The sequence below is a fragment of the Quercus suber genome, unplaced genomic scaffold, assembly GCF_002906115.3.
Source record: "Quercus suber isolate HL8 unplaced genomic scaffold, Cork oak 2.0 scaffold_19, whole genome shotgun sequence".
Lineage (NCBI taxonomy): Eukaryota > Viridiplantae > Streptophyta > Magnoliopsida > Fagales > Fagaceae > Quercus > Quercus suber.
In genome coordinates this window covers 2463148-2482126 of record NW_027069484.1, presented here as the reverse complement: position 1 = coordinate 2482126, position 18979 = coordinate 2463148, and the positions used below count along the sequence as shown (strand labels likewise).

General features: G+C 34.8%; 1 protein-coding gene across 1 annotated transcript; it reads right to left on the bottom strand.

Annotated features, from left to right (window-relative positions):
* Positions 1-17322: 17322 nt before the first annotated feature.
* On the bottom strand, positions 17323-18979 carry LOC136062817 (uncharacterized). The gene is made up of 2 exons (XM_065762386.1): positions 18682-18979; positions 17323-17669 (listed from the first exon to the last, which is right to left on the bottom strand). Exons 1-2 carry the CDS (start codon positions 18977-18979, stop codon positions 17323-17325), a joined length of 645 nt encoding a protein of 214 aa, XP_065618458.1.

The window sequence follows — 18979 nt, the reverse complement described above, 5'->3', positions numbered from 1 at the left end:
TAATACAATTAAAGTAAATTGTATTATTTTATTATGTATCTTTTTTTCTTTTTTCTTTTTTCTTTTTTGAGAAACCAGTTTGTGAAACAGACTGGAGCTTTTATTTATTTATTTATTTTTTTTTGGTAACCTAGAAAATGCATTCAACTAAAAAGAAGAAATAATATTAGAGGCAGGACAAAGCCTGGTCTGAGATAGTCCATACAAGTCTGAAATAAAAGCATCTAGAATAGAGGGAGGTGGATAATTGAAATACATAATATTAGCTTATAAGGAGCACCCTAATCTAGCAAGGCCGTCAGCACAGCGGTTGCATTCTCAAAAGCAATACTTCACCTTAACTTGAGGGATTTGGGAAATCAAAGCCCTGCAATTAGCCACAATAGCATAGTTAGTAGTGTTTGGGCTTCCAATATTGTTCATCAAATCAGAAATTACTTTAGTATCCAATTCAACTTCAAGGGCATTAATGTGCATATGTAGACACATTTGTAACCCGTCCTTAAGAGCCCAAAGCTCAGCAAGAAAACTGGTGGTAGAGAAGCACCATCCGTGTTCAATTTGAACCAACCTCTAACTAGTCTTTCCCATCGGATAAATCTTTCAACTCTAGGACTCTTGACTGATTGATTTTTTTGCATAGAAAGCAAATTCAGCTGCTCTTTGAATGACCTCCTTGTGAGTGGAGGGGCGTAGGGGAGTGTTCTTAAAAACTACCCTGTTGCGATGGTTCCACAAGGTCCAAACACCAAAGGAGAAGAGAGTGTTCCAAGAAATTTGGAGGTGACTAGAAGGTTTGGTCAATTTGCACTTTTCCTTCAACCAAACATAGAGGTCTGAAGAGTAAAAGTCAGGACCAAGGTCTCCCATTCCTAGGTTCTGCTAGCAAGTAGAAGCCATATGACAGTCCCTTAGAAGATGAATAATGGTTTCTGAGTTGTGATGGCATATTGGACAAGAAGCGTTTAATTGGATACCTCTTGTAGCAAGTCGTTCCCGAGTTGCTAAGCTGTTATGGTAGCAAATCCATAAAAAAGATTGAATTCTTGGCCAAACCTAAATTTTTCAGATCCATTTGCCATTGAATAGCTGAAGACCTTCCCCATTTGCTAGGCTATAAGCACTATTTAAGCTAAAATACCCATTAGGTGAGGCTGCCCATATTAATTTATCCTCCTCATTAACAACACACGCTCAAGGCATAGCATGAATTTCCCTACAAACATTGGCAGATAACACCATAGAGAGCTTCTCCCACTCCCAACTGTTTCGGTTTTCCTCTACCCAAAATTAGGTAGTTTTTATTATGTGAAATGATGAGATGTGTATGGAAATTTGGATGATTGATGATGGGGGTAAGATGCTCTATTTTGTGTGTGTGTGTGTGTGTGTGTGTTCTAAGTGTATTTGTTGATATTTATGTTTGAATTAGATAATTGCCATTTGTTTGTGTTGTGCCACCTTTTACTAAAATTGTTAAGCTCATCTTCTTCCCTGGTAAGAAGACCATGCATCAAAGATCTCAGGAGGCCATAAGATGACTAGCCGTCATGCCACACACTTAGATTGCTGTCTCTGCCTAAACTCCATCTTGTTCCTTTTTGAAGTGTCCATACCCTTCTTCATAGCTTTCCAAGTTCGAGAGCTTGGAAGGGAGTTTTCATTGCTAGACGAGATTCTTCTTGAGTTTAGATACTTCTTCCTCATCACTTGAGCCCACGACGCATCCTTTTCAGAGTGTAATCTCCAGTTCAACTTGGAGAGATATGCAATATTCCTTCCTTTGGCAGATTGGAGACCTAGACCACCTTTAGCTATTGGTTGGGTAATTTTCCCCCATCCCACCCAATGCATTTTCCTTTTAGTATCGCTAGATCCCTAAAGAAAGCTCCTATTTACTCTGTCCAAGTTGTCTAAAATTCTATTTGGAAGATATGTGGTTTGCATCACATAGGAGGGAATGGCACTAGTGGTGCATTGAATAAGAACTCTCACCAGAAAAGGACAAAAGATTGGCCTTCCAACCAGCTAGTTTTCGCCTAACTTTCTCCAACACAATATTAAGATCTTGATTAGATGGCCCTGCATGCCTTATGGGAAAACCCAAATAGGACCCCAGATTGGTGGTAGAATGGAATCCAAGAATCTCACAATGCTTTGATCTAAGATCTTCATTGTTGTTAGGAGAGAAAAACACCTTGGACTTGGATGGGTTAATCTTTTGCCCCAAGATCATACAAAATTCATCAAGGGCTTCCCTTACAGCTAAACAATTTTGTGTCCACCTTCGCAAAAAGTAGAAGGACATCAACAAAGAACAGATGAGAGAAGGCCGAACCACTAACAGAAGCTTTAACTGGACACCGAAGTTTGTTGGAGCACTTATCTTCTATGATTTTGCCTAAAACTTCCATGCACATAATAAATAAGTATGGAGAGAAAGGGCCTCCTTGGCGAATACCCCTAGAGGGGAGGAAGGGATCTAGAGCACCACTATTAAACAAAATTGAAGTTGTGGCAGAAGATATATAACTCATTATAAGTTGAATGAGATCGGGGGGAAAGTTTACTGCATTAAGAACCTCACGAATGAAGGACCATTCCTGTTTATCGTAGGCTTTCTCTAGGTCAATTTTAATAACCATGTACCTGACTTTACCTTTCTTCCTGCGGATAGTGTGAATAATTTCTTAGGCAATGACAACATTGCCACTCCCTTCCTACCTGACACAAAGGTTGATTGGAATGGTGAGACCAACTTGTCCAATAGAGGTCTAATTTTGGACACAATGATCTTGTATACCGTGTTGCATAGGCTGATAGGTCTGAAGCTCCCAATGGATTCTGGCCCTTTTATCTTAGGGATTAGGGCAATATGGGTTTGGTTAAGAGTCAAGGGAATTTTTTTTTTTTGTCCCTAAAAATATTTTTAATTTCTTTTGACATCAATCTGCCAACCACTAACCAGAATCTTTGATAAAACCCAGTGTGCAAGCCATCAGGTTTAGGGGATTTAAAGGCCTTCAATTACCATAAAGCATGCTTAATTTCTTCATCCCTTATGGGAAGATTGATGAGCTGAAATCATTGTCCAAAAGTCGAGGATAGACGAAATCATTAGATGTAGTAGCTAAAGGGGAAGAGGTAAATTCAATGGTAAAGAGATTTAAGAAGTTGTTCCTGACAAACTCCATGATAGCAGGGAGATCATTAATCCATTCTCCTTGAGAATTTTTGAGGTTGAGGATCTTGTTACGTTTCCTTCTAATGAGTGTAGACACATGATAGAAGGACATATTCCGGTCCCCTTGAATCATCCAGTTAATATGGGATTTAAGAGCCCACTGTTCCTCTTCTTGGTTAAGAATGTTCGAAAGGTCCATTTGAAGTTGCTTTTCCAGATTAATAAGAAACCCGGATGGCAATAGGGATAATGTCCCCAGGTAAGTCTTTAACCTAAACCTTAAGTTCTAACCCAACCCAAGATTTCTTAGCCAAAGCATCGACAACCTATTACAATTTCGATTCATGTGACAAAATTTATAATATCGCAATTGCGAAGCTAGATGGAGGATGTCGTCCACAATATGTTCATACAACGAAGGGCTTGACAATCCGCCATTGATTGCCTGGATCACTATTGTCGAGTCACCTTCAAAGATCATCTTATGAAGACCAAGGTCGACGGCGAAAGAGATAGCATGACGACAAGCAAGGGCCTCCACTTTTGTCACAAATTGAGGGAGAGGGGCATGGACTAACATAGCTCCCATGATTTCACCACGACTATCTCAAATAACTACTCCCAGATCAACAATGTTGCTATACTTGAAAACAGTACCATCAAAGTTTGCTTTGTAGTACTGGGGATCTGAAGGACACTATCGGTTTGTTAAGGAAGTCACAGTAGGCACAGGGACCAAGTCTTGTGCATTGATGAAGTCTTGAAGCATGCCACCGGCCGAAGAAGTTAACATCTGCGGTGGTTGAACCGGTTAGCCCAGACTCAACAGATTTTGTTTGTAGTACTGGGGATCTGGAGAACATTATCGATTTGTTAAGGAAGTCACAGTAGGCACAGGGACTGGGTCTTATGGATTGATGAAGTCTTGAAGCATGCCACTAGCCAAAGAAGTTAACATATGCGGTGGTTGAATCGGTTTGCCCAAATGTAGCAGATTTCATCTGTTCCATAAGAGCCACAATGTGAGAGCAAAAATTTCAACTTTGTAATCGTCATGTACCTACAAAAAATTTTATTATGTATCATGAGTATGAAGGAAGAAGGTGGATGATAGTTGTTGGGTGTGAAGAAAGAAAAATAATTAAAAAAATCAAGAGAAATTGATATCTTAATGAAAGAGTAATGCTACAGATATAAACTATTTTATAACATTTTTACAAACTACTGATGTGGCTTTAGCAATTTTCAAATAATTATTGGTAAATATAAATATAAGGTTAGCAGTGAACCCATACTAGAATTAATAATAATTTGCCAAATTAATAATTTGTAAAAATGTTGTAAAATAGTTTGTGACCGTAGCATTACTCTTTAATGAAATGATAAAACATATGTACAGTAGCTTAGATATTGTTTCTTAAGTTTCTCTTTTAGGATTTAGCCATATAACTATTTAACTAAAAAATACATTTTATTCTCATGAGAAAAAATCCACATGACAGAATCTTAAAAAGGAAACCTAAGAAACAACACCTAAGTATTGTACTTAAGTCTTACTCTTAATGAAATATAATTTAAAATGGATAATATGGTGTGAAGTGTTTTGAAAAATTAGTATGAAAAAAAGAAAGTTCTTATATTAAAATAGACAAAAAATTTTGAACGAACTGATGCAAATGACAAAGTTTTTTTTTTTAGAATACTAAGTATTTTTAACACACAAACACACAGGGAGAGGAGAGAAGACTTAAGCATGTTTTCTAAATGGCAGGTGGGAGGTGTACTCTTGAAAACTCAATAAAAACTTTAATTATGACCGTTGGAAATTTGATATGTTATCCTTAATGTATTCATACTTACATATAAAATCACAAATATAAAAATAATTCTCTTATATTAGTTTTATATATATGCATTGTCATTTTTGGTAATTTATTCTTCAAACAGCAGTTTTGAGAATTTACCAAACGCTCTTAGTTTTTTTCAAAAAACTCATTTCATTCTACAATTATTAAAACCACAATTTTTTTTTTCAAATAGCTCAACTATAACGGGTTTTACCATATTCACCCTTAGTAATCACTCAATATCTGTGCCACCGGTGACCACAAACATCTAAGAAATTAATCAATTGCTATAAAAGTCATGAAAATCCATATTAGTACGAGGAGAAGAAAATTAATTGCACTTTGCTAACATGACAGCGCAAGACAGAGAAATATACCACTAGGATTACAAAGCCCATATAAAAGTCTCAACTTCCACTATTGGTCAATTGCTCAGGAATGTTGTCAAACGGAATTTAACAGAGTTTTAAAAACATTCACTAAAATTTGGCCCAAAATCAAACTAATCTCTTTGTTCTTTTAAATTTGTAATTTAGGCTTCGCTTTGGAGTTCATAAGGAAATGGAATGGAATGGAATGGTCATAAGGGAATAAAAAAGAATAGAATGAAATGAAATTAAGTAACCTTGAACGAATGTTTTAAAATAAAGGAATGGAAGTAAATGAAAATGAATGGAATATAAGTAATCTTGTTTGGGAGTAGTATGGAAGGAATTAAATGAAATCATTTTATGATAATATTACTATTAGACCCCTATTTTAAAATAAAGAGTTAAATATATAGGGGTATTTTTGGAGTTTTAGTAAAAAAATCATTAAATTTAATTTCATTCTCTTCTATTCCTCCTAATTTCAAGGGAATGAAAATTTGAGGTTTTAAGAGAATAGAGAGGAATGAGTGTTCCTTCTTACCCATTTTATTCCCTCCCACTTAAACTCCCAAACAAAGGAATGAACTTTCCATTCCCTCCATTAAAACTTCAAAACAAGGGAATGAAAGAATATTCTAAAATGATTATTTTCATACATTTCCATTCCATTCTATTCCTTCCCCCAAAGTGAGGCCTTAAGGAAAACATTAAAGAATGCTCTAAAATAATTTTTTTTAGAATTATTTTATGGAAAAATGATAAAACAATTAATTTTGTTGACAGTTTTTTATATTTTCCATATCGTACGGGCATACGGCTCTTAATATGGTTTATTAACAAGGGAAGGACTTGTGTCCAGTGAAAGTTATCACTGGACACGTCATGATTCGGACACGTGTCCAAGAGTGGACACGTGTCCGCAATTTAACGTGTCCAGTGATAACTCTCATTGGATACAAGCTGCACCCTATTAACAATTGATCTAAGGGCACCTGTTAACATGACTTTTAATTTAAAATTTAAAATTCTCAAACTTTAGAAAAATTCCACATCAATCCTTCTATTGAGCCTTTTCTTTAGTGAACTTGATAAACTAGTCACCAAACACTTTATGATTAGTCAATATGGCTAGATTTCACAAGAAGCTTCAAAATATGGCTAGATTTCCCATACCTTGAAGAAAAAAGTCATGGAAAACTTAGTTTCATGTTTGAAATTAATGTTTCACCACGCTAAGCAATGAACCATGTATGATATGGTGTAGTAAAATTTAAAAAATTCTGAATAACTCATTATTCGATTAAATCATTTTATTCATAATTGACCACACCTCACAAGTCACAACATGAAGTGAGAATTAAACCCACAAAAACATCAACCCCACTATGCTATTCTAGAATTTGCATCTTGGACTACAGTTGTGGACTTTGTTGGGCCTGGCACACATTCGCATTCACCTTCAATGCTACAAACGCCAACGTCAGGGGGGGCACATAACTGAATACAGTCGACATCAGTTCTACAGCCCACAGGTTGCTCCTTTGACAATGGCAGACCTGCATTCAAAACCATTTCATAATTTTCATTAGCTACTTTCATGTGATATGTAAAAAAAATATATATTGTACCTTTGAATCCATGAGAAGGAAAGGAACTAACAAGATGCAATGACCAAGAGGATCATGATCATGGAAACCATCTTGGAAGATGCAAGCTTCATATCTTCTATGTTTGTGTGGATGATAGGAAACTATGATTTCTCTTGGGTTTGCTTTGGTATATGGCGTGGGAGCCCCATTGGCAATATTTATAGTGGTCCTAGTGGAGATTATCTATCCTTGGAAAGAATTGGGTAGGTTTAGGTAATTTTTGAAAAAATGGTTTAAATATTTTGCACCAGAGGCAAATAAATTTATTAAGATTTCTCTAGAGTTTTTATGGTAACTCTATCACGGACTTTGGAAAATATTTCATTGTAAAATAAGTGGAATAGATTTCATCATTTCATCACTATTTAAAGAAATTTTTATTTTGAAATCCCTTCTTGAATCTTCAATTTTTGTTTTTAACCTTTTTTTTTTGGTAGACTATTTTCTTTCTTTCTTTCTTCTTATATTTATTTTTCTTCTCTCTTTCTCTCTCGGAAAGGGGTGGGGAGGAATTTTTTTTTTTTTTAAATTCCTTTCTTTTTCTTTTTCTTTTCTTTTTTCTGTTTTTTGACATACCAAACATTAATTTTACTTTATATTATACTGTTTGGTATATCAAAAACAGAAATCAACCCCAAAAAAAAAGAGTTGTGATCAACTGAAAACAAGCTGGGGTTCAAGCAATATGTATTCTTTTTTTTCGTATATATATAAGAAAATTTCATGATTTAGTTTTATATAATTCTAGACTAATTTTTCTTCCAATAAATGAAGACAAAAATTTATGCATTTGGCAATCCCTAAATCTTTAAATAGTAATTGGTCCAAAAAAAAAAAAAAACTCTAAATAGTAAATACCCTTCAAAAATTCAAAATAAAAAAGGAAAATATTAAAGAAAGATAATTTTTAATGTATTTATTACATATTTATTGAAATATATGCTTTAATTGCTATTATAGTTAATGAATTATATATGGTAAAACAAATTGAATATTAAAAACACAAAAAAGATACATTAGTACTTTAAATACATTTTCCGAATTTTGTAATTTGTTTTTAAAATATCAAGGGGACATTGAGTAAAAATAAAACTCAAGTTAAATTCTGGTAAAAATACAAAACACGCACCCTCTAGTTTGATAAGAAATCATTTAAGTTCTCTTTGGTCAAAAAAAAAAAAAAAAAACTCTAAATAGTAAATGCCCTTCAAAAATTCAAAATAAAAAATGAAAATATTAAGGGTACGTTTAGTACGCTGTAATAGCCCCTGTAATGAAATAGTTATTCATGTGTAATATCAATTCGGTCATTTGGTTGCATGTTTATTACATAGATTAATTATTACATTGGAATAACTATTCTTTAAATTGAAGAATAGCTGTTCCTCTTTAAAATGGATGTAATAGCTATTCCTTAGTATATATAATAGGTTTTAAAATTAATAAATTTCCAAAAATATAAAGTTTCCTTATACATCATCTTTTACAAGTTTTCCATATGTAACAACCAAATTTATGAATAGTAATAGTTATTCCATTACAATGTCTTCTATTCCCAGTAATAAAGATTACTATTCCTAATGTAATCTACATTCAGTGTACCAAACGTACCCTAAAGAAAGATAATTTTTAATGTATTTATTACATATTTATTGAAATATATGCTTTAATTGCTATTATAGTTAATGAATTATATATGGTAAAACAAATTGAATATTAAAAACACAAAAAAGATACATTAGTACTTTAAATACATTTTCCGAATTTTGTAATTTGTTTTTAAAATATCAAGGGGACATTGAGTAAAAATAAAACTCAAGTTAAATTCTGGTAAAAATACAAAACACGCACCCTCTAGTTTGATAAGAAATCATTTAAGTTCTCTTTGGTCAAATGTATTTTAAGCCAAAATGTTAATAACATTACTAATGTTAAGCTTCTTTCTTATTTTAGTCAAAGCAATAAAGATGAGAATTTATTTTTAAACTTTAATTTCATTAAAAATGATTTCGAAATGATGCTAATGGCATGCACAAAGAAAACCAATTAATGATTAGAAAGAAAGTTTCTATATAAGTGAAAGTCGAATTCATGTTATAATCAAAAACAAAAATTCAATTAGGCAACCAAAAAAATCTATTTAATTAAGACATAAATTTAAGGATATTTTGCTAAATTATATTATATTTATTATAATTAAATGTCATTTATTATTGTAGAGACTCAAATTGGATCAGACCCAGAATAGGAATGGGTTTCTAACCCAACAAGCCCAAACAATAAATTTTTAGAGAGTGGGTAAAAGAACTAGTCCCATTCGAAAGAAAAGGTCATGATCATTGTGCAGCAAAGGATGCTTCAAACACATCCAATAATCAAAACTCTCCTTGGCTAGGTCTTAGGGGATATCTTTTTGGGTTCTATATTTCTTTCTCCTTTTTTCTCTCCCCCCTCCTTAATGTCATCCATTTTCAAGTTATATACCACGTTCCTCACCCCATTCTCACCGTACACGTGTAGATTCTATTCTGGGAACTCCTTTCTGTCCCATCCAGCACCTCCCGGAACCTTTACTCAGCAGCCATAAGGCTGCTTGGTTACTGTTCAGGTATCACCTCCACATTAATGCAGCCAGAAAGTTAGTTGAGAAGCATTTAATGTGGAGGTAGCAACTTTAGAAGATATTTGTTATCTCTCCCAGTTCCTCCTTTGTTCTATATTCACTTTCCAGTTCTAATACAACTTTGCGAAGTACCTTGAATAGTGAGATAATTACATCCACCTCGAACTATGGTATCCGAGGTGGATCTTATCCTCGGAAGCGTTTTGAGCCACTATATATGACTTCCATCCCTTTTTCTTATACTACTCCCACAATATCTTTCTTTAACCATCCTCGGCCAAGCGAATGTCCTCGGACTGGGCTGTTAGGCCACAAGCCCATTTTCTAAGATTTCCACATCATCTTTTTGGATAACCGGCCCCACAAGAACCCTTCAAAATCTCACTTTTTGTCACCTCAGAAAAAGGGAGATTTTAATATCTTGCCCTCACCCCTTTCATGGACTCTCCCAATCTTCAGAACACCTTTCTACCTACCCAAGGCATGCTCTTGACGCTTCAGCGTCAAGAGCACGCCATTATTAAATGATAACAGCTATTTTGTCCCCCACGTTTATCAGCAAGATATAAATCTAACAGTGGAGGATCTTCAGTATTTATGAGCAGGACTTTTCCCGCTTACAATTTCTGCACCACTATAAAGAGCTTTTCAAATCAACTATCTTTTCAGTTACAAAAATCACACTAGCGTGCATTCACTGAACCTGTCTCTCTTTCTCACTTCTCCACACTCTCATAAATACTGAGTCTGTCCGAGGACCTCATTTTCTAAACCTATAAGTTTCCTTAACCCTTCTTAGCCTTCAATCCTTTTTACTAATTTTTCTTCACGACTTTTAGAAAATGGGTAGGTTCAAGAGTTTAGTTGAGTCCGAAGAGGATATAAAGATATTTAAAGCTAAGTATAGGATTCCCCCAACAGTGGGCATGAGATATGCTTCCCCAGAAACGTGGGTAAACGATAGAAAAACGGGAGAAGTGGTCATCCCTATGATCGCTTTTATAAAGGGAGGGATGACTATTCCTATGGGTAATCTCACTAGAAGTTATCTTAGATTCTTTAGGTTATCTCCCACACAATGTGCCCCAAATATGTTCAGGGTGCTAGGGAGTATAGAAGCCCTAAATGAGAGGATGAACTTAGGTCTGACCCATCACGATATGAACTGGATGTACAATCTTAATCATCTAAAGGATCAGGGTTACTATCTTAAGTCTAAGAATCATGAAGTAAGGTTAATCCAATGCCTCCCTACATCGAATAAGGGATTAAAAGATGACTTTTTAATCTTTTCAGGGGAGTGGCATGATGGTTTACCCTGTCCGACTAGAGAGGGAAAACCAGGAGGGGTTTCTGGCTATAAGCCTATATAGTTTGGATTGTATTCTTTAATTCACGTTATCTCTATTTCTGACAAAATTTTCCTCCTGTTTTAATGATTTTGCAGACAAGCACGCTACCAGACCTCAATTTAGCCTAGTCAACAGGGAGAGTTTAGATAGAATCTTGCGATCCGAGGTGTATGTGAACCCATTTGACGGCCAACTGAGGGCAGCACACATAATCCTTAAGTATAAACCTATTTGCAAAGCATTTCAAGCTCCCAAGTGCGTGATAAAGGCCAAAGATCCTCGGCTTCACCATATTAGTGTAGCTTTTGATGGATTTATTGTTCCTGAGGGCGTTCCGATTCCTGAAGGTACCTCTTTTACTCAGCCGTTATTTGTTACTACTCCTTCTGTAGGAGCTTCGTCATCGCGCTCCATTCCTTAGGAAGGGAAGGAGGAAGGAGAAAAAGAAGAAGAAGAAGAAGAAGAAGAAGAAGAACAGACTTTAGAGGGAGTTGTAGAGTTGTTGGATTCTGCAGACGAATTTGAAGTATTCAATCAACCCCTATCTCTCGAGGTGATTTATGATGAAATGGGTATCCAGAGAAAGAGGCAGAGGAGTTTGATGGACTTGATCGAAGGCTAGCCTGGAAAGGGTGCACCGGGGAAGTCAACTGAATCCAAATTCCCCCTTCCCCCTCCTCCCAGATCCCCTCTTCACCCTCCTTAGTCACTCCAACCAACTGTGGTCGAACCTAATGATCCGAAGAGGAGGAGAGAGCCGAAAGATAAGGAAGTGATAGAGACTAGGAGATCTCGTCCAACTCGGGAAGACGAAGCTCAACGAGTTGCAAAGCAGCAAAAGGTTAGCCATGGGCCTCAACGAGTCGTAGAAAGGACAACCACTCAGTCCTCGGACCCCGAGGCTTGGCTCCCTACACCCATGCTCAATGGTGAGTCCTTGAGGGAAGATGCCTTGATTAGGGACTTGAACGGCGGAATTGGGTGCCAAGTGGCCTCGGCCTTAAAGGAAACTCTCCTACTTCCCAAGGACATGACCGAGCTGAGAGGCATAAAGAGGAACGAGGTTTTTCTGAATACTAAAAGATATTTGGGCATGGTATGATACCCTCCTTACTTTGTTTCTTTAACTATAAATGTCACACACACAATTTTGTTTATTGCATTCCTAATTTTTTTTTTTTTTTTAGGCTGTTCGAGCCACTTTCAGGCTGGAGGAGATAACCAATTCTTGCTACCAGCAAATAGACGAGGAGAGGAAGAGGCGAGCATCAGCTATGCAAACACTCACCATTAGCATCAAGCAGACGTTTCCTCTGGTCCTTGGCTTGCCTTTGGGTGCTAACATAATAAACATCTTACTTATAATATATAATTCCGTATATAAATATGATCACAATAAATACTTACTAAAAACTACTATAACTACTAGATTTAACATTTTTAAAAAAATACGAAAAATTATATTATGTTAAATTTTCTCGTGCATTACACAAATTGCCAACTAGTTAATACTCCTACAATATAACTTACCGTGAAATGTTTTCTTAGAAAAAAAAAAAAAACATTTAGTACATGCATGCAGTCCTCAACTTTGGGGTATAACATAACATAAAATACGTTCCCACTACTAGATGATTGTAACGCTTTAGTGGCCAATAGAAATGGCACAAGGAGTCAACACCACAAGGCATTGCAGCAATTTCAATAATAAAAAAAAGCATGATTTTCACACATAGATCATCTAATGAATTGTAAATAGGAGAAGTTCAAAATTTTTAAAGTCAAACCAAAATCAAACTTTAATGATATTATAATTAATTTATTAATTATTTAAAATATAAATAAATATTTTTAATTAGTACAAATAAAAAAATTAACTAAAATAGTCTAATTAGATAAAAGATGTATCTTTCTCACTACTAGTCTATTGAGCTTTACGAGGTATGTGGTAGTGGTTTTGTCAGGCAATACAGTGGGCGCACTTAATAAAAACAAAAACACAGCTATACACTTGTTATTAGTGCACTGCTCAAAAACAAGAAACAAGAGACAATACGAGGAGATAGTTTTTAGCTGCTGCCTGCTGGGCGAAGTGTTGCCGAGAAGGAGAAGAAGAAATTAGGAGGTGGGGATAATTGGAAAGATATACTACCAGAAAATTAATAGTGATGTTAGCAACCTCACCAACTTGGCTCTCTGTTTTCTTTTTCTCTCTCGCAGTTTGTTTTTTAATTTTTTAATTTTTATATTCGAATTCTTTATAGACTAAGATTGGGGATTTTTAAAAAAATAACTACAAAACCCAAACAATATTATTAGTTAGACAACGTTTCAAACATATTGTATTTTTAACAATTCGACTTCAGAGGAGTCGATTTTACTGTTCATATGCCTATTTTTTGCGATTTTTTTTACACAGAAATCGACTTCAGCGAAGTCGCTTTCTCTACAAAGAAATCGACTTCAGTGAAGTCGTTTTCTATACACAGAAAACGACTTCACTGAAGTCGATTTCTTTGATATGCCCAGCCCAAAAACTTACACGATTTTTTCGTGTTCTCTTTCCTGCGCCTGGGTTTCTCCACTTCCAAGCCCCAAAAACTCATGAAGAACGAAGCTTTTTGTGTGATGAAGACCGAAGAACCCAGGCGCCGTCGGTCACGAACGAAGAACGAAGAACCCAGGCGAATGATTTTTGTGTGATGAAGAACGAAGTCTGACCGAAGTCCCCATCGGTCACGAACGAAGAACCCAGGCGAAGAAGAACGAACCCAGGCGAATGAAGAACGACGGTGTTGCTGGGTTCGTCGGTCAGAATCGGCGTTCGTCGGCAAGAAACCCAGGCGCCTGGGTTCGTTAGTTCTTCGTTCTTCATTCGCCTGGGTTCGTTCTTCATTCGCCTGGGTTCTTCGTTCTTCGTTCTTCGTTCGTGATCGACGAGGACTTCGGTCAGACTTCGTTCTTCATCACACAAAAATCATTCGCCTGGGTTCTTCGTTCTTCGTTCGTGACCGACGGCGCCTGGGTTCTTCGGTCTTCATCACACAAAAAGCTTCGTTCTTCATGGGTTTTTGGGGCTTGGAAGTGGAGAAACCCAGGCGCAGGAAAGGAAGAACACGAAAAAATCGTGTAAGTTTTTGGGCTGGGCATATCCAAAGAAATCGACTTCAGTGAAGTCGTTTTCTGTGTATAGAAAACGACTTCACTGAAGTCGATTTCTTTGTAGAGAAAGCGACTTCGTTGAAGTCGATTTCTGTGTAAAAAAAATCGCAAAAAATAGGCATATGAACAGTAAAATCGACTCCTCTGAAGTCGAATTGTTAAAAATGCAATATGTTTGAAACGTTGTCTAACTAATAATATTGTTTGGGTTTTGTAGTTATTTTTTTAAAAATCCCACTAAGATTTGTTTTTTGGCGAAATATAGTAAAAAAATGGAACTATGCGAATGTCTAAAACCGGCCACAGTTTTTAGAACGGTATGATTTGACCGCGGTTAGAGTGGTTTTATGCATTTTTTACATAAAGAGGTTCCTAGTTTTAAAAGAATCGGAAAGGTTAACCAGCTATGTGATTTTCATTTTTCTGGTTTTTTCTTTTAAAAAGATTTAATATTTTCTTTTTTAGACAGCTAGTTTCTCCAAAAATTTTCCCTTGTGTGTTTACATTAAGTACTCATATTTGACCATTTGTTCTAAAAGTTTCTAGTTATTTCCTTACGTATGCAGGACTAAAGTCAAAACTTGAACTGAAAGTATAATTTATGCTTATAGTAATTGATCTTCTCGACATTATTCAAAGAGAAATTTGATTAAACCTATAAAATTAGACTAATTCTTACTCTATACATTGAAAGTTTCTCCAACCAGCATTAAAAAAATAAAGTATATTGCTAAATTTAACATCAAACAGCAAATGCCAGCTTTGCCACAACCTTTTCCTATTTGCTTATTTGTTTATTTACAATTTTTTTTTAAGCATCGCATTAGAAACAGCAGCAAACAACAGTTTGTACATCACTTGGGAAAAAGGTTCGAGTTAGGGTTAGTAAAAAAACAGCTCCCATACACATGAAAGTAAATTTAAAAAAAAAAAAAAAAAAAATCATATGCTCTAAATTCTAAAACCAACTGACATAAAAAGTTAAGCACCAAAAATTCACATAAAAATAAAACAGAACTCTTCAACTGAATGAAAGAATAAAAACAAAAATAAGAGGATGAACAGAGAAACTGACCTTGCCTTCGGAGGAAGTAAAATCAATTGCAGGAGGAGAAGGAAGGGAACGTTTGTAAAAGCCAACCATTGCCACCTTTTTTTTTCTTTCATTCTCCATGCTAGTAGTGTTTGTGTTTATTGTGTTACAATATTTTTTGGTGGGTGGAGGAGGAGACAAAGGAAGAATGAAAGAAGAATGCGGTGGCAGAAATTCTCCTTCCACCATGTTTTTACTGGTTTCGAAAGAGAGAGAGGAAGGGGAATAAAAAATGATTTTTTCCAAATTGAGTTTATTTAGCAACATAGTATTAATTAGCTTTATTATTTCCAAAAAAAAAAAAAAAACGTAAAACCCTTCTTTTCTCTCTTTTGTCTTTATATAGAATCTATACTGAATCTTCAAAATTATTACTTGAAGATGTGCGACGAGATTTCAGGAGAAAACTGTACTCCGTAAAGACTAAAAATGAAAATTCAATATGTGATTTTCCTTTTTATTAAGACTTCCCCTTTTAAATAGCCCTAAACGATCGACTTTGAAATTTCTCTTGGAAGAACCAAATTATAAGTTGAGGCGGCTTCCATGTCAAGCTCAATGAGTCCGTCTCTAGGTAGGTAAAGCATAAAGTTTTGCTATTACCACACGTCATGCAGGACTAAAAAGACCATGCAGTTTTGTTTACATGACTTTTTGCAACGAGTCATGTAATTTGTTAAAATAGTAATATTCATAAATAATCATATAAAATAACTCTAAATAGATTTGGAGTCAAATATTGTCAATGGGTAAATAGTAAAGGAAAAAGTCAATGAATATCTTAAAAGTATAAATTTAGATAATATTTTTAGAAACTTTTAATTAAAAAAAAAAAAAACAACTAATTTTTCTTTTTTGGAAAACTTTTTACATTTCTCATTTAAGTGATATCAAACTTTCCTAAAATTGTTAATTAACAAATGTCTTAAAGGTAAATGTACCCAATAGTAAATATAATAGTGGTTACCCATTCAATTAAACTCTATTAGATTTTTTTATGTGATCTTAAATGTTAATTCATTTGTGTGACCTTTCTACACTGACATTGATAATCAGAAATTCTAATACCACGGACTAAGTCGCAACTTTTGGTATACCATGGACTAAGTCACAACTTTTGGTATAACTATCCTACATGACATATTGTAACGAGTTGTTTATCACTTTTATATAAGCTTGCCACTTTTTGTCCACCACTCACAATCTACTATATGGATAGTTGGGGTGTGATACAAAAATTTTTGTTGATGAATTGAATAGAGTATATAGGGCATACACAAAATATAGATCAACAGTTTCAAATAGAAAAGCAATAACTCCTACAAAACGGTCTACCTATGTGAGATGCAATTGTCATGTTTCGATAAGAAAATAGCAACACAATAATTTGAAATGGGATGATTGTTTTTTTTAAAAAAAAAAAAAATTGGGTAAGGAGTTTTAAAATTTTAAATATGTTTCTGTAGAAAATATTAGAAGATATTAATTGAGTTGTAAGACTTATGTTAATATGGCTAACATAAGTGAATAATTTGATATGACTTATGAGATGGATGGTTTTATTTTGTTTTTTTATAATTCCAAAATTGGGTAGGAGGGATTTAATGTTTTAAACCCTTCTCCGTGCAAGACATTAGTAAATGCCAATTGACTTATTAAATTTATGTTAATATGGGTATAGAGACAAGATCCCAGCCCTTGGATTCACCTATTGACAGCCTAAAAAGTAAAAGTAAAAATAAAACATAAAATGTAAAAGATAAGATTAATTAAATTAATACAATTAAAGTAAATTGTATTATTTTATTATGTATCTTTTTTTCTTTTTTCTTTTTTCTTTTTTGAGAAACCAGTTTGTGAAACAGACTGGAGCTTTTATTTATTTATTTATTTTTTTTGGTAACCTAGAAAATGCATTCAACTAAAAAGAAGAAATAACATTAGAGGCAGGACAAAGCCTGGTCTAAGATAGTCCATACAAGTCTGAAATAAAAGCATCTAGAATAGAGGGAGGTGGATAATTGAAATACATAATATTAGCTTATAAGGAGCACCCTAATCTAGCAAGGCCGTCAGCACAGCGGTTGCGTTCTCGAAAGCAATACTTCACCTTAACTTGAGGGATTTGGGAAATCAAAGCCCTGCAATTAGCCACAATAGCATAGTTAGTAGTGTTTGGGCTTCCAATATTGTTCATCAAATCAGAAATTACTTTAGTATCCAATTCAACTTCAAGGGCATTAATGTGCATATGTAGACACATTTGTAACCCGTCCTTAAGAGCCCAAAGCTCAGCAAGAAAACTGGTGGTAGAGAAGAGTCCAAATCTTCTGTCCCACTTTTCCTGCTCCACTCTATACTCCACCAATAAATACTTACCACGTGATACTATTAATTAATAACTGTAGGATTAATAGTATTATCATTATTACTATTAATACTCCACGTGTTCACCTAATTAATTAAATATTATCATTATTGACTTATTAATCCTACAGTTATTAATTAATAGTATCACGTGGTAAGTATTTATTGGTGGAGTATAGAGTGGAGCAGGAAAAGTGGGACAGAAGATTTGGACTCAATAATTTGCTATGACTTATGAGATGGATGGTTTTATTTTGTTTTTTTATAATTCCAAAATTGGGTAGGAGGGATTTAATGTTTTAAACCCTTCTCCGTGCAAGACATTAGTAGATGCCAATTGACTTATTAAATTTATGTTAATATGGGTATAGAGACAAGATCCCAGCCCTTGGATTCACCTATTGACAACCTAAAAAGTAAAAGTAAAAATAAAACATAAAATGTAAAAGATAAGATTAATTAAATTAATACAATTAAAGTAAATTGTATTATTTTATTATGTATCTTTTTTTCTTTTTTCTTGTTTCTTTTTTGAGAAACCAGTTTGTGAAACAGACTGGAGCTTTTATTTATTTATTTATTTTTTGGTAACCTAGAAAATGCATTCAACTAAAAAGAAGAAATAACATTAGAGGCAGGGCAAAGCCTGGTCTGAGATAGTCCATACAAGTCTGAAATAAAAGCATCTAGAATAGAGGGAGGTGGATAATTGAAATACATAATATTAGCTTATAAGGAGCACACTAATCTAGCAAGGCCGTCAGCACAGCGGTTGCGTTCTCGAAAGCAATGCTTCACCTTAACTTGAGGGATTTGGGATATCAAAGCCCTGCAATTAGCCACAATAGCATAGTTAGTAGTGTTTGGGCTTCCAATATTGTTCATCAAATCAGAAATTACTTTAGTATCCAATTCAACTTCAAGGGCATTAATGTGCATATGTAGACACATTTGTAACCCGTCCTTAAGAGCCCAAAGCTCAGCAAGAAAACTGGTGGTAGAGAAGCACCATCCGTGTTCAATTTGAACCAACCTCTGACTAGTCTTTCCCACTGGATAAATCTTTCAACTCTAGGACTCTTGACTGATTGATTTTTTGCACAGAAAGCGAATTCAGCTGCTCTTTGAATGACCTCCTTGTGAGTGGAGGGGCGTAGGGGAGTGTTCTTAAAAACCACCCTGTTGCGATGGTTCCACAAGGTCCAAACACCAAAGGAGAAGAGAGTGTTCCAAGAAATTTGGAGTTGACTAGAAGGTTTGGTCAATTTGCACTTTTCCTTCAACCAAACATAGAGGTCTGAAGAGTAAAAGTCAGGACCAAGGTCTCCCAT